Genomic DNA, 25,216 nt, shown 5'->3' with positions numbered 1-25,216 from the left:
ACAATCTGGAGCAAAGTGCTTTATAATGTTTTCTGTATTCCCAGAGGCATATGTTATTTACTGGCTTTACCTTTATTATTATTACTTTTGTGTAGTTTGCATGATTAACTTACCATTGTCAGAAGGACTAAAATAAATATTGATATTCAATATAGGTATATTGAAACAAATATCATGCTTAAAACGACAGCCCTCCAGTAAACATTCAGGACATACTGCAAGTAAAGCACTTTGCTAGGTGCTTTGTAAGATTCAGAAATAAATCAGATGTGTCTCCTGACATCAGGATCTTTGAAGTTGTCTGGGAGATTATAACCTTATGAAAAGGAACTTCCAAAGTGACCTGCAGAGGCTTTGCCTAGGAAGGAAGGGTCACACACACACGCTTCACTAAGGATGTTTTATCACCAGGGCCCCAAAGTTGAAATTTATTCCCTGGTTTAAAAAACTTTTTTAGTAACTCATGTAAGTAATGGTTATACTTGCTTAAGGGCTGTCCCTGATGTTTACGCTATTTTAAATCTTTTATTTGAACTTTTCTTGTATATGTTATTGTAAACTCCTATATTTATTTTCTCTCTAGTTTGCTACAGAATGGTCAGTTTGAAATTGTGACAGGTGGCTGGGTTATGCCTGATGAAGCTGCTCCACATTATTTTGCCTTAATTGACCAACTAATTGAAGGACATCAGTGGCTGGAAAAAAATCTAGGTATGTATTGACGTCTTTCTCCTTCATTTGGACTACTTTGGGCAATTAATTTTGGGGAACATGAGATGAGGCTCTATTTTATTTTTTTAAATAACTGATTTTCCCAGTATTTTTTTTATCCTTCATTAATTTATGATGTTTCCTCCATCATAAGCTAAGTTGCATAAATATAATGTGGTCACTTTTAGTGTCATCTACTTTGTAATCTATTATTTTGTGTACTGTTTTTATTAATTTTTAGAATAATTTTCTTCTAACAGTATCCCATTGGGATTTTAATTTTATATTAGTTAAGACTGTTGGTTAGAAGAGGCAAAAACCTAATTTACTTGCCAAAGAAAAAGAAGAACGAAAGGAAGGTATTAGTTTTGTCATTGAGAATTCAAGAGGTACGGTAGGTTCAGGTAAAGTTGGATTATATTGTTTGGACACTATCTCTTTTGGCTCTGCTTGCTTGCTTGCTTATTTATTTATTTATGAGAGAGATAGAGGGTGGGGGAGGGGCAGAGGGAAAGGGAAAGAGAGAATCTGAAGCAGTCTCCATGCCCAGCATGGAGCCCTACTCGGGGCTTGATCTCACAACCCTGAGATCATAACCTCAGCTGAAATCAAGAATCGGATGTTCAGTCGACTGAGCCACCCAGGCTCCACTTGGCTCTGCTTATTTTTGCATGGCCTTAGTCTTCTCCTGGTTCTCTTCACATGGTGAGTAAGAGGGCCATAGGCAACTAGGATTCTCATCTTCCCAGTCTAATCAGTAGAAGTTTTTCTTAATGTCTTACCTAATTGTCTCACTTTGGATTAAGTGCATAACTCTGAGCCAGTTTCTGTGGCCAGAGGTATAGGGGCTGAAATCATCAAGCCCTAGTCAGTTTATTGGAAATGGTCATGCGGGAGAGGGGTTTGTGGAAGGCATGGTCCGCTCCACTGGAACCATGTGAATAGGTCCTCCATGGGAAAGAGGGATCTTGTTACCACAAGACATGGGGAAGAGGACACTGCCCTGATAAAACCAGGTGTTCACTACAACTGGTAAGAACATGGGACTCATTTAAATCTTTGCAGTACCTAGTATTTGCATCCTGCAATGTGGTATGTAATTCTTTTCAAATATTTCATATCTGAGTACAATTTTGTAGCATTTAGGAAATCCAGGTCCCCAGACACCAGCCAAGGGCAAACCTTCCAAGCAAGACCTTTCTAAAGATAGCACTTTCAGACCTCCTGTGTTATCTCTTTTTTGTGTACAGGCGTGATATCTGCAGCTTATTCTAATAACAACAACAATCACACCAATGATATGGCAAAAGAAAAAGTAAAGCAAATATGTTAATAATTGGTAAATCTGGTGGAGGAGTTTATGGGAGTTCTTCATATTTTTCTTAAACCTTTTCTTTTAAGTTTGAATTATTCCAAAATATAAAGAAAGAATGAATGGGGATGGCAGGGATTTTATCTCTAACACAGAAAAAAATTTTAAATAGGAAAAAAATAGAAATGCCAAGAAGTAAGTCCAATAAAAACATCTATCCTTACCACACAGATACTGTGGAATTGTTTCACTGTGTTTAAACTGTGTAAAAACAATGTAGTTTATGCTAATCACAGATGCTACTGTGATCATGTATTGAGTTCTTTTCCTTCTGGAAGTCCAGAATCTTAATATGTACTGCTAGGCTGAGGATGCCTCCATGACCAGCCCCCAACAAATACCCTGAACGCTGAGTCTCTTCAGGAGCTTCCTTGTTTGATAGCATTTCACTTTTGTCACAGTTGTTTCAGTTGTTGTCACAACATGGAGGGATTGAACCCATCCTTTGTGACTCCATAGGGAAAGGACTGTTAGAAGCTTGTGCTTGGTTTCCCGTGGACACTGTGCCCCCTGTGCCTTTTCCCTTTGTGGATTTTGCATTGTGTCCTTTCACTGTAATAAGTCATAGCTGTGAGTATGACCATATGCCGAGTCCTGTACATTTTCTTAACAGCTCACTAAATGGGGGTGGCAGACTTAGGGACCCCCTACACAGTGCCACTTTTCTTAAATAATTATGTTCTAAACCAGGAATATTTCTTTTATAAACTTCAGTTTGGGGATTTTTTTCTTTATGTTTAGCTTTTATTGACATATAAGTTCTATGCAGTGCAACATGCAAATCTTAACTATAGAGTTCAAGTTTTGGCAAATATATATACCCAGTTAAGCCACTTTTTCATCACCCCCGAAAGTTCCCTCATCCTCCTCAACTCTCCTGCAGCCAACTGCTCTCTGATTTCTATCACTGTAGATTATTTTTGCCTGTTTCAGAACTTCGTATATATGGACTGACTCCTTTGGATCCATCAGTTTTTGCTCAGCATAAATTTTCTTCTTAAAATTGTATTGTCTCCAATATCATAAAATTTATCCACCTAAAGTATACAACTCAGTAGTTTTTAGTCTGTTCACAGAGTTGTGCAACCGTTGCCACCCTCTATTAGAACATTTTCAACATCCCCAAAAGAAATCTCTTACCCATTAATAGTCACACTCCTTTCTTGACTCCACCCTTCCCTGCCCCAGGCCCATGCCACCACCAATCTACTTTTTTTTTTTTTTTTAAGATGTATTCATGTATTTTAGAGACAGGAGGGGGGGGGCAGAGGAAGGGCAGAGGGAGAGAGAGAATCCAAGTAAGACTCCCCACTGAGTACAGAGCCTGACATGGGGCTCAATCTCAGGACCCTAAGATCATGACCTGAGCCTAAATAAGAGTTGGACGCTTAACCGACTAATCACTCAGGAGCCCTCTCACCTGCTTTTTGTGTGGATGGATTTGACTCTTCTGGACATTTTACATACACCGAATCATACAATATGGCCTTTGTAACTGGCTTCTTTTACTTGGCACGATGTTTTCAAGTTCATTCATGTTGTAGCATGTATCAGTGCTTCCTTCATTCCTTTTTATAGCTGAATAATACTATTTTGTTTGGAAAGACCACAGTTGTTTCTCCTTTTTTCAGTTGCTAGACATTTAGAGTGTTCCCCTTTTTGGCTACTGTGAATAATGCTGCTATACACACTTGTGTAAGGTTTTGTTTGTTTGTTTTTTGTTTTTTTTTCCCCAGCAAATATATTTTTTTAATTTAAATTCAATTAGTTAACATATAGTGTATTATTAGTTTCAGGGGTAGAATTTAGTGATTCATCACTTGCATATAACACCCAGTGCTCATTACATCAAGTGCCCTCCTTAATGACCACTGTCCAATTACCCCATCCCCCTACCCCACACTAGCGTAAGTTTTCGTGAGGACATAGGTTTTCATTTCTTCTGAGTTTATACCTAGGAATGGAATTGCTGGGTCATATGGTAGCTCTGTGTTTAGCATTTTGAGGAGCTGCCTAATTGTTTTCCATAATGGCTGCACCATTTTACATTCCCCCCCAGCAATGTATGAGATTTCTAATTCCTCTACATGTGCAACATTTGTTATTGTCTTTTTTATTTTAGCCATGCTAGTGTGTATGAAATGGTCCCTCATTGTGGCTTTGACTTGCATTTCCCTAAAGACTAATGATGTTAAACGTTTTTTCATGTGTGTATTGGCTATTTATATATCTTCTTTGGAGAAATGTCTGTTCAAATTATTTGGCTATTTTTACATTTGGGTTCTTTGTCTTTTTATTGTTGACTTGTAAGAGTTCTTTGTATATTCTTGACGCTAGTTTCTTGTCAGACAATGATTTGCCAATACTTTTTTCCATTCTGTGGGTTGTTTTTCAGTTTCATGAAGGTGTCCTCTGATGCACAAAAGCTTTGATTTTGATGAAGTCCATTTTAGTTTTTCTTTTGTCACTTGTGTTTTGATGTCACAGCTAAGAAACCATTGTCTCACCTAAGGTCATAGGATTTACTTTGTGGTTTTTACCTAGGAACTTTATGGTTTTTAGCTCTTACATTTAGATAATGGACACATTTGAGAAATGGAATATCTTTTTGTAGCTTTGGCTGCATTTTGTAAATTCATGTTCTGTTTTGTTTTTTAAGCAATTTAGAACAACAGCATGTTGTTTTGGATACTTTATATTTGGTCATGGAATGCTTTTTAAATTGTTTTTTGTTAATTTCTGCTTTTGTGACCTCTGTTATGCAAATATGATCATTATAAACCTGAAGTTTGAGTTATTAAGATTATCTTTTGCCCAAAATATCATAAACTTTTTGAAGTTTGAGTTACCAACATTGTCTTTTGCCCAAAATACCTGTTTTTCTAACTGTTCCCTGACTTCTCTTAAGCTTTAATATTAAATGTACTTGGAATAATCCAGTGACTAATTATATTATTCATATTACTTCTCTTCTAATTTTTAAGTCTGTTAGGTTTGTCAAAAATTGAGGGGTGTATTTTATTCTTTTTAATGACCATTTCTTGTCATTTTTCCTAACAATTTTTACTTTATTATGTATTTTGATAATCTTGCTTGATGGCACAAAATCTTTTTCATGATCTTTCCTGGTATTATTGGCAGACATACCCTTTATAAAACTTTGGCGCTTTTTTATGCTGCGCTTTTACCTAAATTTGCCCCTTACCCCTTTTAAAACAGTACTTACCATACCAAGGAAAACCCTAGTGGGATACTGGGGTCCTTTCTAGGTCTCTGCCTAGCTCTCACCTCCTTTCATGTCAGAGTTTTAAAAAATATGGTTTACATTCTTCCTTTTCTGTATCATCACCTCCCAGGGACTCTTAAGTCCACTGCAGCTAGGTTGCTGCTCCTGTGGATCATGTGAGTTTGATAGGGAAAACATCCCTAACGTTGCTAAAATCTGACATCACTGTAGAATTTGATGGTGATTTTTACTCTCATTTGTAAGCTAATTCCGCCCTTGTTATTTGGGACATTGCAATCCTTTATTATTTTATAACTTAATTTTGATATAATTTCAAACTTATAAAAAGCTGCATGACAGCTGGGAAGGGCTCTTTCATATGTCCTGTACTTAGATTCATAATGCATGTTTTTCTGAACTATTTGACAGTAAGTTGGAGGCATCTTCTTTCTTTATCTTCCAATACTTCATTGTGTGTTTTCTAAGAAAATAAGGACATTTTCTTCTTAATCTCAGGAAACAAACTGAGGGTTGCTGGAGTGGTAGGGGGTGGGAGGGATGGGCTGGCTGGGTGATAGACTTTGGGGAGGGTATGTGCTATGGTGAGTGCTGTGAATTGTGTAAGACTGTTGAATCACAGACCTGTACCTCTGAAACAAATAATACATTATATGTCAAAATAAAAGAAGATAGCAGGAAGGGAAAAATGAAGGGGGGGAAATGGAGGGGGAGACGAACCAGGAGAGACTATGGACTCTGAGAAACAAACTGAGGGTTCTAGAGGGGAGGGGGTGGGGGGATGGGTTAACCTGGTGATGGGTATTAAAGAGGGCACGTATTGAATGGAGCACTGGGTGTTATACGCAAACAATGAATGATGGAACACTACATCAAAAACTGATGATATAATGTATGGTGATTAACATAACAAAATTTAAAAAAGTTAAATTAAAAAAAAAGGACATTTTCTTATATAACCAGAAGAAAGTTATCAAATCCAGAATGTTAGCAGTGATATAATACTGTAATCAGATTCATAGGCTATATTCAAATTCTCAATAGCATTTTTTTTTTTTTAATAAAAGGTGCTTTTTTTTTTCCCTTGAAGTCCAGGATCCAACCATGCTCATGTGTTGCATTTAGTTATCACATCTCTTCAGTCTCCTTTAATCTGGAACAGCTAGCTCCTCAGCCTTTTTAAAAAATTTCTTGACCTTGATATTTTTGAGGAGTGCAGGACTTTGTTGTAGGAAGTCCTTTTATTTGAGTATGTCCATTTCCTCACGATTAGCTTCAGGTTGTTTTTCCTTCCTTCCCTCCCTCCTTCTTTCCCTCCTTCCTGCTTTCCTTCCTTCCCTCCCTTCTTCCCCCCTTCCTAACCTAAACCAATCTACTTTTTTTCTTTTTAAAGATTTTATTTATTTGTCAGAGAGATAGAGAGCACAAGCAGGGGGGGAGTGGCAGGGAGAGGGAGAAGCAGGCTCCCCGCTGAGCAGGGAGCCTGATGTGGGACTCGATCCCAGGATCCTGGGATCATGACCTGAGCTGAAGGCAGTCGCTTAACCGACTGAGCCACCCAGGTGCCCCTAAACCAATCTACTTCTTTTGCTCGAATATCACTGCAGTGATGTTCTGTTGGCCTCAGTGCATCCTGTCAGGAGGCACATGATGTCTCCCTGTTCTAATACTGGTGCTGCTAGCCTTGGTCAGTTGCTTAATTTGGGTCTCTTAAGTTTCTTTGCTGTACTGTTACATCTTTCTTCTTTAATTAATAACTTATTTGTGGGGGACACATTGAGATTAGCTAAATATCCTGTTCCTCATCAAACTTGCCTGTTGTACTTTTAGGATCCATTGATGGTTTTCTAATTCTGTCATTCCTTCTATAATTATTAGTTGGCATTCTACTGAAAGGAATATACCTTTCCTTTTTGTTTTCCTTTATTTCCTATTTCTTTTTTTATTTTCTTTTTATTTAGGGCTCATGGAGCTCGTGGCTTCTTATTTTATTCAATGGGTTATAACCCAGTACTATCATTGTTTATTTTGATGCCCCAATTGTCACACATTTGGATAGTGGAAGCCCCTACAGGCTGTCTCCTGAGTTATTTTAATATGTTCCTATGATTCTTTGACCATTTCTTTACTTTATGCTGTAAGTATATGTTCCAGGCTTTTTTTGTATTTTCCCAGCCACCGTCCTGGGATGAGCCATTTCTTTAAGGTTATTTTTAATAGAGCATAGTGTTTAGAAGTCATCATCTAGAAGCTAAGGTGTGCTCATTGGTCCTGAGGTGTTACTGTATCTAGGCCCTCCTGGGGCAGAGCTAGAAAATGGGTGTGGGTGTGGGTGTGGGTGTGGGTGTGTGTTACAAAACTGTAAGTTAGTGCTGATACCTCCTATTTCAAGTCAGGGTTCTAAAGTACATTCTGCTCTCCCACATTTACATATTTGGTAGTTCCTTAACAGTGTGAACCCTGGCTCCCTGGTCTTAATTTGCTCAACCTTAGAATACATGAAAAGTAGTTCCAGAATTGTTAAACCATACCACCACAAAAAACCAAAAATACTAAATTGAGTGTGATTCAGTGAAACAACTGACAGCACAGAAATATGAGCTAAATTGGGTGGCTCAGTCAGTTAAGCATCTGCCTTTGGCCCAGGGTCCTGTGTTCAAGTTCTGTATCAGGCTCCCTGCTCAGCAGGGAGTCTGCTTCACCCTTTACCCCTCCCCCCTGCTCGTGATCTCTCCCTCTCTCTCTCTCTCAAATAAATAAAATATTTTTAAAAAAGGTTTCTTTACAGTTTTTAGAGGTGAATTACATATGTGAAACGCAAAAATATGTGATCAGTTCTTTGAGTTTTGACACATATTCTTGGTCCTCTGAGAGTTCTGACTTTTTCTCCTCAGTCTCCTTTGCTGGCTTCCCAGCTCTGTGTTCATCTTCAAGATTGTTCTACAGAGTTCTTCCCTCCCCTCCATATTCTGATACTCTGTGTTACACCTATTTGCATGATATTCTGTGCAGTCAGGATCAAGATAAACTCATTTTTGTAATCCTAGAACCTCTCATAGTCTAGGTATATGGAAGTGCTAACCAGGTGTTTGAAAAAAATGCGCATAGTAATACTACGTCTATAGATTTCTATAGGTTGCATGTACAAGTTTGCTTTTGAGTATCCTGAATAAATAAAAGATCAGATTTGTATAATGCCAGATGACTAGTCTTCTTTCATTAATTCCAGTCTTTACATTTATTATGTTTATTTTTTACATTGTACCCTATGTGAAATTGAGCTATATCTTTAGTCAATGGCTCTTAACAGTTGCTGTTAGTCAGTTGTGGAAAATTCCATTAATCCTTTCTGGGTAGAGAGAAAGTACCAGCATTATATTATATTACAATTTTATTATATTTCACTAAGATTTAATGAAATATGGTGCAGTTATTTTGGTCACTTCTGCTACTGTATAAAAAGATGATTTGAAGCTATTGTGAGGTATGAAAGACAGCCTGAAAATTCCTTAACATTGGGATTGAGGAGTCCAGGTTGAAATAAGTTAGCTTACTTTTCCTTATTACATAGCAAGTTGCTGGGTTATCCACCTCAAAGGAAAACAAGACTGTGAGGTCTTAGAAGGATGGGGGCTAGGTCCTGTTTGTTTCTCTAGCTCCATTAAATGGCAGGAGCTTTCTAGTATCTATGAGATGGCAGAGTGCTGATTTCAGTGCCAGTTGATTAACCTCTAGTGCGATTCCTCTGCCTGGGAAGAAGACGTGGCAGCGGCAGCATCCTCCCGTCTGGGAGCCCTGCTGGGAACGTATGCTAAAGGGGAATGCTGGGCAGATGCTTTGTCCTCAGACCCAGAATACCATAGAACTCTGATGGCTCTGAATGGATTGTGACTTCTTTTCGTTTCATTATCAATTTAAAAAATAACACTTATTTTCTTTATCGACAGGAGTGAAACCTCGGTCCGGTTGGTCTATTGATCCTTTTGGACATTCACCAACAATGGCTTATCTCCTCAAACGCGCCGGATTTTCTCACATGCTTATTCAGAGAGTTCATTATGCAGTTAAAAAACATTTTGCATTGCATAAAACGCTGGAATTTTTTTGGAGACAGAATTGGGGTACGTAGGGTGTGATGAAAGTGGAAGATCTCACTTGACCTAGATGTTATTTCATAAGGGTTATGAACTCCTCCTGTTACGGGCTTTATTCAGAGTGTCAGTCTTGAAAATTAGGTTGCTTCAAGATATACGTTCTTACGATTTTTTTCCCAGTGTATTGGTGTTAAGATTCTCTTAAGCAGTGGTGAGGATATTTATCTATAGAACACTGTGGATTCTTTTTTATGCCTAAAGGAAGTAAATAAATGTAAGGAATTAGTCTTTTGCAAATAATGCTTTTACATGCTTCTGTTTTGAAAAGGACTTGTTTTATCACAAAGTTGAACATGTGTGAGAACTTATATCCAGTCCTTTATTTCACATTCAGCCTGTGTTTCCTCCTTCTGTCTTTCCTGTCTCTGCATCTAGTAAGAATTGCCTTTTAAACCATTAATCCTGTCCTCCTGAACAGCCCTCCTATTACCTGTCCTGCTTGTTTTCACGCTGTATTCTGTGGGTGCACAGGTGTTCCCAAGGTCATACTTCTACAGCTCTTTGCTGAGGGGTGGGAAGGAGACAAGATTTAGGCTTCTTGAGAGGTTTTTGCCTTTCCCAACCCCCATTTAATTCAGAATACCTTATTATTTCTTTTTCTTTATTGAGTTCTTTATTCTGGGCCATGCATTGTACTGTATGCTTTATATCTGCTCTCTCACTAGATCTTTATCCTTTATCTTCTCTTCTCTCATTATCCCTTTTAAATGGTGAAGAAATGGATGCTTAGAGCTGTGAAGCCTTTTGCCAAAGTTGTACAGGTAGTAGGTACAGAGGCGAGATCTGAATCCAGCTTTGTGTAGTTCAGAAGCCCAGGCTTTTAAGCCCCCGCCATTCACTGCTTTCCCGGTACTGGGCTTTCAGTAAGATTTCATCCACAAAAAGGGTTTCGTTGCTAAAACAATGTTCAGAAATTACTGCATTGCATCATACTTGTTTTCCTGTGTAAGTTAGATCCCCCCTTAAGTGTTTTCAAAAAATCGTTTGTAAATCTAGACAGTAACTTCCTGATACGTACTGCTGTTTTTTCAATAAGGAAAGAGATTAACTATATAATTTTTTATTCTGGAAATTAAAACCTGTAGGGAAAACGAGAACTTGTAGGGGGTTATATCCTGTATAGTTTGATCAAATGCAAAGAGCATATTAATTAAAAAAAAGGGATTGTTAATTTGAAGAGGCCCTACTTAACAGTATTGCCTACATTCAAATTGCCCATAAATACCAATCAGCAAGAAAGTACTGAGTACTTTTATGTACTTAATACCATGCTTGGAAGAAATACAGAAAACTTCCTTGCCTATCAGGAAATTATAGTCTTAATTTGATGAAAGACAAGACCAACAGCAGCAGATAAACTGAAACGTGTAAATGAGCTGCTAAATAGTATGGGTGAGGCGAAGGGGTGGGGCTGTTGAGTGTCTTTGATCTACGGGAGAAGGGAAGAAGAGTTGTCACCGAGGGCCTCTGTGCGGTTAGCAAGCATTAGTGACCAGCATCCGTGATGTCACACTCGAGTGTGATTCAGTGAAGCAACTGACAGCACAAAAATATACAAATTATAAAAGCTTTAAATTTTGGAAAAGAGCTGGTAATTAACTAAATGGAGTATGAGATAGAACTGGAATATTTTAGCACTTACCAGATAGATTTGAACATGTTGCTTCAAAATTATGTTTTGGAACTCATTTGAGCTTCTTTGTGTGTTCTGGTTCTTAATGAAGGAGGTATTCTCATTTTTTAAAACGTGCGTGTTGCTTTTTTGTTTTCGTTGTTGTGTCTGTCTTTGTCATAAAAGCAGCACATAACCCATTGCTGAAAAGTAGAAATCCACACTTTATAAATAAAGAGGGAGAGGTATTTACAGGTCAGGAGCCTAAAAGGTAACCATTTTTAACGCTTGCTCAAGTCCTCCATCACTGGGTGGTAGGCTTCTGATCTGACCTCTCAAGGGCAGTGATAACAACACTTGCTGGCATTGGGGATTTAATTAAAGACAGTTCTGCATCAGGAACCAGTGCTCCCTTTCAGTATATTTTTTGTTTGCTTCGTTTTTATTCTTGGGTTTGTTTGTTTGTTTGTTTGTTTTGGTTTTAAGAAGTACTTCCCCTTGTCCTGTGCTGCTTTCTTGGTGAAAAGTCCCAGTGGCTCTTCATTGGTGAACAACGGGGAGACTCTGTGAACTCTTCCGGTTGCCCTTTCTTCTCCTCACAGCGAGAAATAGATAGGAATTTGCCCAGCATTCTCACAAGCCTCCCTACTTCTTCCTTTCCTCCTTTTATTCTCTTCCTCTCTCCTTCTCTCCTTTCCTCTGCGGCTAGTGTCATGGTCTTCCCCAGTGTGTCCCGTTACTGATGTGGGGACAGATGTGGCAAGGAGCTGGCAGCCAGGGATGGACACAGCCCATATTTTTGGATGAGCCAGGGATAACTTTTGCTTCTGTTCGTTTGTATCTTTCCAGGCCAGCACACGCTGGTCCGTGATGGGTCTCTGCTCAGTTTAGATAGAGGAGGTAGAGAGAGACTGAGATGTGAGTCTCTTCCTTCAGGCTGGTGGTCTTTAAATGCCACTGGAGTTTATGTATGAGTAGTAGTTAAGTAGGTTGTAGATTTAGGGTGGAACTTGCATTATATATGTAGAAAGTACTGGCATTTTGAACAGTTTTGGGAAAACACAATTTATAAATCCAGGTTTGTCTGTTGGCTCTTTATTTTAGATCTGGGATCTGGCACAGATATTTTTTGCCACATGATGCCTTTCTACAGCTATGACATCCCTCATACGTGCGGACCTGATCCTAAAATATGCTGCCAGTTTGATTTTAAACGGCTTCCCGGAGGCAGATTTGGTTGTCCCTGGGGAGTCCCCCCAGAAACAATACATCTTGGAAATGTCCAAAAGAGGTATGAAAATATGCATTTCATTAAGACAGCATCTTGAGCAAAGCAACAACTCTGCTGCTCTTTGCTAAAGGGTTCAGTAGCCAACATTATCCATGCTCAAGGTACTTATTCAACCAGATCTAAAGCAACTTAAAAATGCAGAGCTTTGACTGTGCCTTTTATGTGTTATAACTTAATGGAAAATGAACAACAGTTGATCAATATACAATGGAGAACCTATAACAGTCTGTTATTACCCTCTCCTTTGCCCTCATTATAAAAGCCTTCTGCTGCTTTTGATTGATCTCACATACTTTAGTTGATAATAAAACTTCTGGTCTCTATTGTATACATTGGTAAGAAAAGCAACCCAACTGCAAAAACAGGTTTATTGAAATGGAACACATAAAGAGTATAATTATCTGTTCTTTTAATACAATTTCAATAATAATGGATGCTGCCCAGCTCTGATGAATACACTCTTTCGATCATTCTGATATTTTTGACTTACAGACAATTTTTAATTAGGAATATTTATACTTAAAGATAATTACTTAAATAAAAAAGGGATGAATCATTTTTTTTAGGAAGAAAATTATGCTCATGACGGAAGCATCTCATTACCTATACTTGTCATTTGTTTGCTTTTAAAGTTTAATTTCTTCACTTAAAAATTACTGGTGTATCATGCCTTTAAATAAAACATTGTGTTGCAATATAAACCACTCACCTCTGGCAGAAAAATGATACAGGCTTTTATTTTATTTTTTTAGATCGATCGTGTTATTTATTAAACACATGAGGAGATTTTTGAGAGTGAGGGGGGTAGCTATAAACAGTTAAAGTAGGATGACAGCCATAAATTCTGAAACCACAACATTCATTAACTGTTTTTAAGACCCTGGAATTTCTGGTTTCTGAAAACCTACTCTGCCTAGGTTCTTGTACATGTTATCCTTAAAAAATTTTCAATAACATGATGGCAACACGAGTGTAGGAATATTTTTAAACTCATCATATTGTGTACACTAATTGTATAACAATAATTATGTGCAATTTTTTTTGCCATTTCTAAGTTTGATGGTTTTTGGGAACTCCACGCTCGTGTGAATTGCTAAGAAGAAGCCAGGCATCCTGCGTTCCACAGGAGGGTTAAATGGGCAAGGATGAGGCAGGTCGGTAGTTACCAAGCATGGCTGCCCACATTACCCAGGGAGCTTTCAAAAAATCTCCAGCCCAACAAAATGAGAATAGGGTGCCAACATAACCATGCCCCCAGGTGGTTTCGAAGCACAATGATAAAGCCTTTTAAATAAAGTAAGATCTTTGCACTGTGCACTATCAAGTCTATTTATTTTAAAAATTGCTTCTTTAAAAACTGGAAGGAGAAGGTGAGATTGAGTCTCTGCCTTGAGTCAGTCCTTGTGGCCATAAAATATTTCATTGAGGGTCCCTCACTCTGGCACACACAAAAGTATTTTAACATGGCAGCCTTCTTGAAGCCTTAGATCGCTTCCAGCAAAATCTGATTTTTATAGTTCTTTTGAAAAACTGTCCCAAGATTAGGGATCAACCTGGTTTCATTTTATTGGTTCCTACAGCAGTGAAGATCAGTGAGGAAGAGTGAATAGCGTGCTTTCTGGGCTTAGGTTAGTTAGGCGGAGGAGAATAATCCAGTGTATTATGTGGCAAAAGGTATAGAGCTAGGCAGCATACGCTGTTCTGTAGCTCAGGGGGTCAGAGATAGGGAATTTCTTTGAAGGTAACCAGATGCTTTAACTGGGGACTCCCAGTGCACCAAAGACCTTGTGAGGCTCCTCTTTTTCTTTTCTTGGGTGTTGCTGAGAGTACCTGTTTAAAGTGCATTATTGGAGGGGGGAAGCTATTTTGTGTAATCCTTTTGCTGTGTCCCATCTGACACTACAAAGATTGCCCCCCAGGAACATACCTTGTGCTCAGTCAGTTCCAGTGAATCTGCAAGTGATTTCCAGGCACCTGGGGGCATAGAGATGAAAGAGTCTATTTAATACTTATGTAGATTTTTTAAAAAACTTCTTATAATTCTTGAAATCTTTACTGGTTACTTCACATCCAGGTATCACCGTCCTTTTTACTTTGTGATTAATGGAGAGCAAACACGGGCATTCCAGCTTAGTGGCACTTGATTTTTAATACCCTAAAGAAAATGAAATTTAACTACAATTTACAGGTGATAAAATTGGTACTGTTTAGTTCAGCAGGTTCCTCTACTTCGCAAATAAAGAGGTACCATTCTTTATCACGTTGAGTTTTTGTTCTCATACAACGTATTTTACATATGATGGTGATTTATGTGTCAAATGATACAGGATGTTCTAGGAAATTTTTTTTTTTCTTGGTTCTAGTTAAGTTGACATTTCTAACCTGGTAGGAGTGAAGAGCAGATTGCTGCTGCACATCTTCAAGTGTGATATTGGTCATTTCATTTGGCATTAGTGTACAATGTATTTAGTGAATATCCACTCTCTACCAGGTAGTATAGATTGGTCTCTTGAATTCCGTGTTGACACCTTCTGAGCAGGAGCTTGGGAGTTAGGACAGATGCTGAATGGAAGACTCACATTTAATGTTTGTGATTCTTTCCTCTTATGTGTCATATGCATATACACACAAGATATGGTATATCTAGTAGTAAACCTTGGCATTCATTTAAATGATCACTTATCCTTTTCTATGCTGGTTGCCTAGGGGAATCTGATTGGATGCTCAGTCACAGTGTATCTTTCTCATATCTGATTTATATGTTTGGTTTTTTTCTCTTATTTTTCTTTCTATTTGATTAATCTCATTAGACATGTATTTTTTAAATTATAACTAATAATCCAAGGTTATTTTTGGTTAAGTGTGGAATATTAGTAAATTATTAGTAAAAATTAAGTACTCTACTGAACGCTAATCTCAGAAAACTATGTTATGTAAGAACATTATGGTTATATTTTACTCACCAAGTTATTGAATTTTGCTAATAATTTAATATTTGCAAAGCAGTTTCAGAGACTATCAGTATAAAAAGATCATGTGAATTTCTAAATTTAGTTAAATGTTTTTAATTCTATAAAATACTTCGTTCCATTATTGATGGTCTTTGAGTTTCTTTTGTAAGTTTTTATATTGTGAATTGGAACTTCTCGATAACCCTAGAAATGAAAATTGGAATACTGGGTAAAAAGCACATTAGTCATTTATCACTGATTTCTTAAGCTTGGCATTACAAACATAGAGAACTACTCTGAGTTCTTCATCCGCTTATTTAATTTCATTTTTATAAGCCATTCCTCTTAAATACTTTGTATTCCTAGACTTCCTCAAAAGGTACCCCAGTTCAGCATTCAGCAGTTCAACCCCAAAGGTTTTCTGCAGAATACTAGAATAATATGAAATATAAAAACACATCAGCACATTTAGTATTTAGCTGACCTTTGGACTCATGGGTTAGATCTGAGGAAGGTAGAAATCAAAAAAGCTATTTGATCTCCAAAACTTTATCTGTTGATCAGCCCTGAGAAGGACACTGACAGATATCCAGTTTATTGATGGCAGGTGTTAAGTGAGTTGTTTTTCTTCCTTTTGAAGAGGAAATCAGGTTCTATAATTGGTTTCATTCAAACTATTAATTTTTTTATGTGTAATCAGGCAAGTTTAGATCAAATTAGAGAAAGGCATCTTGAGTCAAAGCCAACTTCAAAGTTTATATAGATAAGAAATCCTTATTGTCTTCTTGGACTAAATTATTTTAAAATACAGGCAATCTGGGATCCACTGTCTATGGCCAGGCTTCAGGAGGCCATTGATGTTCCCAGTAATTTTATGTCAAAGTTGGTATGTGACTTTATTTCTCTAAGGATAATCCATTGGAAAACTGTGGGTTTTTCTTTCTGGTAAGAATTTATGAATATATTTTTAAAAAGATTTATTTATCCATTTTAGAGAGAAAGAGCAGAGGGGAGGGGCAGAAGGAGAGCGAGAAAGAATCCCAAGCAGACTCTGCGCTGAGCACAGGACCTAATGCGGGGCTTGATTTCATGACTTAGAGACCATGACTGAGCCAAAACCAAAAGCCTGGATGCTCAACCAACTGCGCCACCCAGGCACCCCAAAATTTATGAATGTTTTAAGTGGATAATGAAAATTAGTATAGTAGTTTTAAAAAATCTGCCTTATAAATCATACTAACCTAGAATACAGGTAAAATATACAACAATTTCTTTTAACATAATACACTTTTTAATGAGTTGCCCCATTGTCCTTTTCTTAGTACTATTCTTATTTTCCTTTTTCTTTTGTAGGGCTGAGATGCTTCTAGATCAGTACCGAAAGAAGTCAAAGCTCTTCCGTACTACAGTTGTCCTGGCCCCACTAGGAGATGATTTTCGCTACTGTGAACGCATAGAATGGGATCATCAGTATAAGAATTATCAGCTGCTTTTTGATTATATGAATTCTCATCCTGAGTATAATGTTAAGGTAATTTGAAAATATTTAATTATGATACTGTATTTGAAGTTGAGCCTTCATTATTAAATGAGGCTAAAACACAACAGCCTTAGTTTCTTTGTCCCACATCCCAATATTTCCTAGAATATGTAGTTTGTATGTAAGAGTGTAGTTCTTAAAGAGGAAAATTATCTAGTACTATAGTTGCATTTCTGAAGTTGTCCCTTTCCCCCCATTCCTACAGCATTAAAGAGACTTTACTTTTATGTAGTTGTAAATATGCACCTACTAAGTTGTGATCTTCAGTTTTCAGTGATGTCCTGTTTTTCTACCAGCATCAAAAGTTTGTTTCTCTGACGGCTGCATCCTTGTGATTTTAGTAATGTGACGGGCAATGCAGATGAACGTGTCATGAATTTTGCAAATGAATGTCTTGTGTCCAGAGAATACACTAGCATTCTTTCTTAGTTGAGAAGACTTCCAAAATTAATCATTTACCTGTAGTTCTTTCTCTTTTTTTTTTCCCCCTTTTGGAAAATTTTGAATGTACCCTAAAGTTTTGAGAACAACTTAAGTACCCTTCCCCTGACCCCTGCCTCCCCATATCCATAGCTCAGCTACCACATTGATCAACTCGAGGTCACTCTCACTTCAGCTGTGCCTCACTGTCCTCTCTCACCCTCTCCCAGGGATTATTTTGGAGGAAATAGTAGTCATGTAGTTTCATCTGTAATCATTTCAGTATGTATCTAAATGAGAAGGACTCTGTTTAAAAATGCAATCATAATGCCACTATTATTCTAAAAAATTAACAATAATTCAATATTATCATATATCCAGATAGATTCAGATTTTCCTGATCACATACAGGCATTTTTTTTTAAGCATATGTTTCATGAGTCAGGATTCAAACAAGAGTCCTATATTAGACCCTATATGAGAAAATTACCCAATGTGTTTATTATATTCACATACTAACCTATGAGACAGTAGAATATTTGTGGAAATACTACAGAAAGGAAGAGATGTTACTGTTTAGGAAATTAGAAAGCTGATGATAGGTCACATTTTATGTAGGGAGAATTCACGTTTATTAAGTAAATGTAAATAATATTAAATAGTTAAATAAACTTAAATAAATTGCCAGGTGTATTCAAGATACTTACAACTGAATTTCTACCAAATTATGAACTTTAGGTCTATGTTTAAATCATCTCTATAATCTCCTCAAAGATGAAGCTGATACACAAACATTTACTTAGGGGATGGCATATGCAGATGGGTATTTTATCCCTAAGTACATCTTCCTAGTGAATGGTTTTGAGATCCATAAAAGGATCTACCACTCATTCTAAAGAATTAAAGTACTGATTTTTGTATTTTACCTATTTCCTTCTTTGCCCAGTAGGGCAATTTGTAAAGTCACTTTAAAAAGCATCCAACTCTTGATTTTGGTTCAGGTCATGGTCTCAGGGTCACATACTTAAGATTTCCTTCTTGTATCATTTCAAAAGAAAAAACACTAACCATGATGATAGAAGGGAAAATAAGGTTACTTTTGTAAGATTTGGCAATGATTTGAATGAGCGGGGGGGGGGGGGGGGAGGGGGAGGGGAGAGAGAGACTCTCAAGCAGACTCTGTACTGAGTGCAGAGCCCAATGTGAAGCTCATTCTCATGACCCTGAGATCATGACCTGAACCAAAATCAAGAGTTGGATTTCTTAACCAACTGAGCCATCCAGGCGCCCCACAGTATATTCAATTTTAATACTGTATATTATCTTTAATATCCATTTGATAAATACATCACGATTTGTCCATTGTATTATTGATGGACATTTGGGTTGTTTCCAGTTTTTGTGTATTACAAATAAAGTCATTTTGAATATTTTGTGCATGTTTTTATATACATGTATGTAAATTTATGTGGGTATAAAATGGGATAGAAATTTTTGGTCACTGGGTATGCACATGTTCAACTTCAGTAGATATTGCCAAATGGTATCCCAAAATAGATGCACTAGTCGTTGCATTGTATGACAATTTCAGTTGCTGTACTTCCTTACTCAAATTTTTTGTTAGGATTTTTTTTTCATTTTTATTTTTTTATGATCGATATGATGGTTTTATTTTATATTTCCCTGGTAGTTAATGAGTTGAACCTCTTTTCATAAGTTTATTGCCATTTAGGTATCCTCTTTTGTGAAGTGACTATTTAAATCTTTTGATGACTTTTCCTTAAATTGGGTTGTCTGTTTATTTTGTACCATTTATAACTCTTTTATATATTTTGGTTTGAGTCTTCCTTCAGATAAACGTTATGCAAATATTATCTCCCACTATGTGAGCCTGTTTTTTAATTTCTTTCTTAATGCTGTCTTTTGATAAACAGAAATTCTTTGTTTTAATTAAATCTAGTATAACAGTATTTTCCTTTCCATGTCATGTTCTGCTTAAGAAATTTTTGTTTATACCCCATAATTATGAAAATACGCTTCCTATGAAGCTGTCCTCCAGAAGCTTTATTGTTTTACCTTCAATATTTAGGTCTGTAATCTGTTTGGAATTGATTTTTTTGTGAATTGTATGAAGACAGGGATCAAGGTGCATTTTTGCCCATATGGGTATCTACCACCATTTATTGAAAAGACCAGTGTGCCCACTTTACTGCAGCATCATCTTTTTCATTAATTTTGAGTGAAACTATTTGTGTGGCTCTTGTATAGACTCTATTCAATTTTGTCTATTTAGTCTCAGACTGTCTTAATTACTATAGTTTTAGAATGGATCTTAATTTCTGATAGCATAAGTCTTCTAATTTTGTTTTCTTTCTCAAGATTACATTGGTTTTCTTTATAGTTCTGTATAGGTTTAAGATCAATTTTTAAATTTCTACCAAAAAAAGTTGGAATTTTGATTGGCATTGCATTGAACCTATAGATCAATTTGAGTACCGTTAACTTCTTTACAAATATTAGGCCATCCATGAATGTGGTATATTCCATGTATAAAAATACAGTTGACTTTTGCATTCTAACCTTGTACCCAGTAACCTTCATGCATTTCCTTTCTTTCTGGAATTTTTGTCACTCAAGTGTTGGCTGCTTTGATTGTCCTTACATACCTTCAAACAAAAGCTTTTTTTCTCTCTGTGGTTTATCTAGTATCTGTTCTCTGTAGGATGTTTGAAGTTATTTTGTCCAAGCCAGAAGCTTCAGTTTATTATTTTCTTTTAATGAAAGGAAAAACCCAAGTAAGCAATTGAATTTAGATGGCTAAAAAATTGACATTGTACCAACCAAGCCAGTCAGTTACCCATTGGTCATCACTTATTTAACAATTTATGTATTTTTCTCATATGTTGCTCTGATAGAGGAGTTTGATTATGTTTAAGATTAAGGTTATGTTAAAGATATAATTTGTTGCCTTTTGAAGTAAAAAACATCTACTTTTTTTTTGGTTATTTGGAATACGTACTTTGAGCTACCAAGAGACTATAGAAAAATTCACTCTTAAATAATTTCTTTTGAAACTACTCTAGGATAGATACAGGATTATATTATCAGTCCTTTGAGATTGAATTAAGTTTGTGAGAATGCTCACCAGGCTACTTAAATGAACTTTGCCTGGGGCAATTGCCAAGAAGGAAATACTTTCATCTTGGCTAATACCAAAAATTAGTTACAATATTCTAAAAGGGTATACTTTGTTGTTAATATTAACTCTGTAGCATGCCACAGTTCCCTAAAATCTGAAACTGAAGGGAATTTTTGTTATCTCATAGAAATCCCTTTTTATATAGATGAGAAAGTGAGTCAGAAATTTAGATTGTTGAATATTTTTGTACTTTTATCAGTATACTTCCCTGAGCTTGTCTGTACTATTGGGCCTGAAGTTAATGCTGTATTTCTTTGCATTTGTGACCCTCATGGTTATACACACACACACACTTATATTCTGCTTCTTAGAATGTGTTAAGTGAGTAATAAATAACACTTAATTTTTGAGTACTTACTATTTGCTATTAACGTTTTCTTTTAGAGAGAGAGAGAGCATGCACTTTGGGGGTGCGGGGGCGTGGGGATGGGGAAAGAGAGAGAGAGAATCTTAAGCAGGCTCCATGCCCAGCACAGAGCCCAATGTGGGGCTTGATCTTATGACCCTGAGATCATGACCTGAGCTGGAACCAAGAGTCAGGTGCTTAACCAACTGGGCCATCCAGGCACCCCTGCTATTAACTTTTTAAAGTGCTTCACTTTAGTTAACTTATTTAATTCTCTGAACATTTTCTGGTAGGTACTATAATTATCCCCATTAGAGATGAGGAAACTGAGGCACAAATATATTAACTTGCCCAAGATACATTGTATTTGGTGAAGCCAAGATAAGACTAGGTAATATTGTTGAAAATTGCTTTTCTGTGATGTAAACATAAGGATTTAGAAATAATTATCTATTTTGCTGTTATAAAATTTATTGTGTCACAGGTACATGATAACTTCTATTTGTCTTACTAATATCATCATGTTTCCAGCTGAAATTTTGCCTTTGCAATAGAAAAATGATAGCTAAAACTTAGACCATTATTTCCCAGTTGTGTTTCTAAGCATTTTACTTAGAACCCTATTAGCTGTAACACAGACACAGAGACAATATATAAATATGCTCAAAACCACATTGTTAGGTAAATGGTAAGAGATGGAATTCAAACCAATGCTATCTGGATCCAGGTTCTGTGCTGTTCTTAACCACTCTTCTAGAGTGCTACTCACTGTTTTTAACTACTCTTTTTTTTTTTTTTCTTAAGATTTTATTTATTTGACAGAGATACAGCTAGAGAGAGAACACAAGAAGGGGGAGTGGGAGAGGGAGAAGCAGGCTTCCTGCAGAGCAGGGAGCCCGATGTGGGGCTTGATCCCAGGACCCTGGGACCATGACCTGAGCCGAAGGCAGATGCTTAATGACTGAGCCACCCAGGCGCCCCTGTTTTTAACTGCTCTTAATTATTTTTCTGCCACATTGAATCAAAGTAGCTTTTAGTATCTGTTTGTGTGTGTGTGTGTATCTGTGTGTGGTAGGAAACAACAAAAATAGCATCTTAATATTCAAAGAAATACATTCCCTGTTAAATTCTCTGTTTATCTCTAAAAACACTGCCTTTTAATATCTGTTTACATGGTGTGGTATAATACTTCTTTTTTCCTTTGATTTATGGAATAGCTTGGGCTCATAAAAATGGATTTATGTTCTGGTAATTTAAATCATTAGTCAAAAGACCTTTTCATTTGAGCAGTCAACCTTGCAGTTCTTGTCACTCTTTGTGTTTTACTTCTATTCAATGTTACCTGCTGGTAGAGAAAGTCCATTTTTTTAATGACCTGCTGTTCTTAAAGTCTCCCTTATGAGAGCTCAAGCAAGGGGGATGGGGAGGCCAGGGGAGTGTATGTGCATATGACATATGAAAATACTTAATGGTTAACCAAACTGTATGTAAATGTTTTATTTTTGCTGCTTCCTCCCATCTTTTATTCATCTCTGAATTATTCTATTCCCTGACCCTTGCACACTTTGAAATTCTGGAGATTGGTAAGGTGTTTTCAGATCCACAGATTTGTATATCTCAGTAGTTCTTCTAACCCCTTAGGGGTGTAAGTTTTATTTTAGTTTAATTTGGGACCTGATGCAAGTGAAAGAGCTACTGTATATTTTTCCCCCTGCTTTTGAGTTTTGTAAAATCTGAGCTAGAATTTCATCTTAACTGGAAAGCGCATCTTAAATATTTACTGTTAACTTTTCGTTTTAGTGCTAGAAGTAATTTTAAGGTAGAGATGAATAAGTGTCACTTTTTTTTTTATTAGATACAGTTTGGGACTTTATCAGATTATTTTGATGCACTGGATAAAGAAGATGTAACCATTAGAAAGAATAGCCACTCCATGTTCCCTGTTCTAAGTGGAGATTTTTTCACTTATGCTGACCGAGACGATCATTACTGGAGCGGCTACTTTACATCCAGACCCTTCTACAAACGAATGGATAGGATATTGGAATCCCATCTAAGGTACAAAATTTACGTTTAGAAAGCTACATTAATTATTCACCTTTTTTATGTGATCATAGCACATAGCATAGCATAGAGTTTTGCATAATATACAACATGTATGCAGTATTGGGATGTGTTTAATGTAATTGTGAAATTTTAATGCAATCAGAGCTATGTCTCCAGTGCATAATCAGATTATTATATGGGCTTTTGTTCTGAAAAAGCAGTTTATCTGATTAGACTTTCTCCTGTATCTTATGTTTTATATGTTTCTAATTAATTACTGGTATTGTTTGCACACCGTGATAATATCCAGTGGCATTGTTATGTGTGTCTGCAGGTCAGTAGCCAGACAGACTAAATTGCTGGAAACAAGCAAGGGTCACAAGGAACAAATAGGGCCTCTCTGTGGCTAAAATGTGGGCCTCAAAGTACACAATCTAAAACTAATGTATTTTATATGTGGGAGAACTTCAGAGGCTCCACCTCAGTTCTTATTTATTGAAACATATTTCTATAGGTGTGATTCTCTGCTTAGAAGAGCAAAACTTGAAAGAGATGAGAACTGATGGCGGCAGAGTGATTGGCTGAAAAAGCATAGTGACAGGGAGAAGGCAGAAAAGTCAGGAGAAAACAAAAACGCTCTAACCAGCGTTGTCCAGTAGAACTTTCAGTCACTGTCCAACAGAACTTTCTGCAGTGGTAGAAATCTTCTGTTTCTGTTTTCTGCACTGTTTAGTATGGCCACTTGCCACATGTAACTGTTGAGCACTTGAAATGTGACCAGTGTGGCTGAGGAAGTGAACTCTTAATTTCCTTTAATTTGAGTTGATTTAAATGTAAATAAATAATCACACGTGGCTAGTAGCTATCTTTGTGGGTCCTGTTGCTTTTTGGTAAGGATGAACCACCCTGGAGGCTCCTGGGGCTCTTTCTATGTGTGTGTAGCGTGGGAGCTTAATTCATTTTCATGATGAGTTCACTTTCAGCTTAGTTCAGATCATGAATTCATGATGATTAATTTTCATGATGAATCTCAGTATTAAAAATAAAAAGTCATGTTATATCTACCTTCTTCTGTGTACTGGTAGAAATAGTACATTTTGGAAAGCCCTTTTATAAAGATCATGAATTTCTCCCAGAGTTGTACTTTGGTATAGTAGTGTGTTTTTTTTTATTTTTACTGTTTCTTGCTGTCAGCATTATTTCAAAAGCCTGATCTTTGCCTTTTTTTTGGGATATTCACAAATGTGCCAGATGGATACATATTCCTGTATTTGTAATAAAATAGTATTTCTATATTAGAGAGATTGATGCATTCTTGCCCAATAGAATATTAATTCTCTATTATGTTACTCTAAACTACCTATGATAAAAACAGAGAAAGTACTAAGTAATGTAGAGATTCTTTTGGACTACTGCACTTTTTTAAAAGTGTCAACTATTTTTTAGTGACAAAGAGTTACAAATATTGATTCAATTTTAATTTATTGAACATATTTAAGGTGAAGTACTTAGTGTGAGTAATAATATATTTTGAAAATTCTGCTTTAAAATAAAATGACAAAAAAACATAATAATGACAAATTTCAAAATGTAATCTACTTGAAAGTAAGTTTATTGTCTGATTATAGATATTTCATCTTGATGCTCATTTGTAAAACATTTGGATAGGATAGAAGAGTATAAAGAAGAAAATATTTTTTAAACCCCCTTTTTACATTTTGGGATATCTATATGTATAGGTACTCTTTGCAAAGCCAGGAATATGTGCTATGGGTATAGATGAACATATATACACAATTTCTTTAATTCAAACTTAGTGTTTCTCCTGCCATGAATTTTAGAAAGATTAGAATTTAAAGGCAGAGATTATTTAGTATCTTCTAATTATTTCAAAATTTAAAACAATTCTTTTTTTTTTTAAGTACTTTAAATTTATCCTTTTCCTTATATTGTGATACATTTTCAAGCTGCCTTGGTTTTCTCTCCATCCTTCTTAATATGTTTGGCATAAAGAACCTTCTTAAACTTTTTACTTCATCAAGCCATCTCTCTCTTTTTTTTAAGATTTTATTTATTTATTTTTAAAGATTTTATTTATTTATTTGACAGAGAGAGACACAGAGAGAGAGGGAACACAGCAGGGGGAGTGGGAGAGGGAGAAGCAGACTCCCCGCGGAGCAGGGAGCCCCATGTGGGGCTCGATCCCAGGATCCTGGGACCATGACCTCAGCTGAAGGCAGACGCTTAACGACTGAGCCACCCAGGCACCCCAAGCCATATCTCTTTTTAAAGAACTTTTTCGAAACCTGTCTTGAACCATATCCTCTGAT

At 36.5% G+C, this 25,216-nt stretch overlaps 1 protein-coding gene across 2 annotated transcripts in view; it reads left to right on the top strand.

Moving 5' to 3' along the window:
- The first annotated feature begins 31 nt into the window (after positions 1-31).
- LOC118014024 (alpha-mannosidase 2-like) overlaps positions 32-25,216 on the top strand; it is a 26,873-nt gene continuing 1,688 nt past the window's right edge. The window contains exons 1-5 of one of the 2 annotated variants that reach the window (XM_035010021.1): positions 33-711; positions 9,275-9,448; positions 12,198-12,384; positions 16,689-16,866; positions 22,696-22,898. In XM_035010021.1, coding sequence (XP_034865912.1) covers positions 630-711; positions 9,275-9,448; positions 12,198-12,384; positions 16,689-16,866; positions 22,696-22,898 — 824 coding nt within the window. In that variant the 5' untranslated portion in view covers positions 33-629. Of the gene's footprint in view, positions 712-9,274; positions 9,449-12,197; positions 12,385-16,688; positions 16,867-22,695; positions 22,899-25,216 lie in introns of both variants that reach the window. The other variant, XM_035010028.1, reaches the window with a different exon arrangement.

This window comes from Mirounga leonina, unplaced genomic scaffold, assembly GCF_011800145.1.
Source record: "Mirounga leonina isolate KUSES-001 unplaced genomic scaffold, KU_Mleo_1.0 Mir_101795, whole genome shotgun sequence".
In the NCBI taxonomy this organism is placed as follows: domain Eukaryota; kingdom Metazoa; phylum Chordata; class Mammalia; order Carnivora; family Phocidae; genus Mirounga; species Mirounga leonina.
The sequence above is the reverse complement of the archived record's forward strand: the minus strand, read 5'-3'. Positions and strand labels throughout refer to the sequence as shown.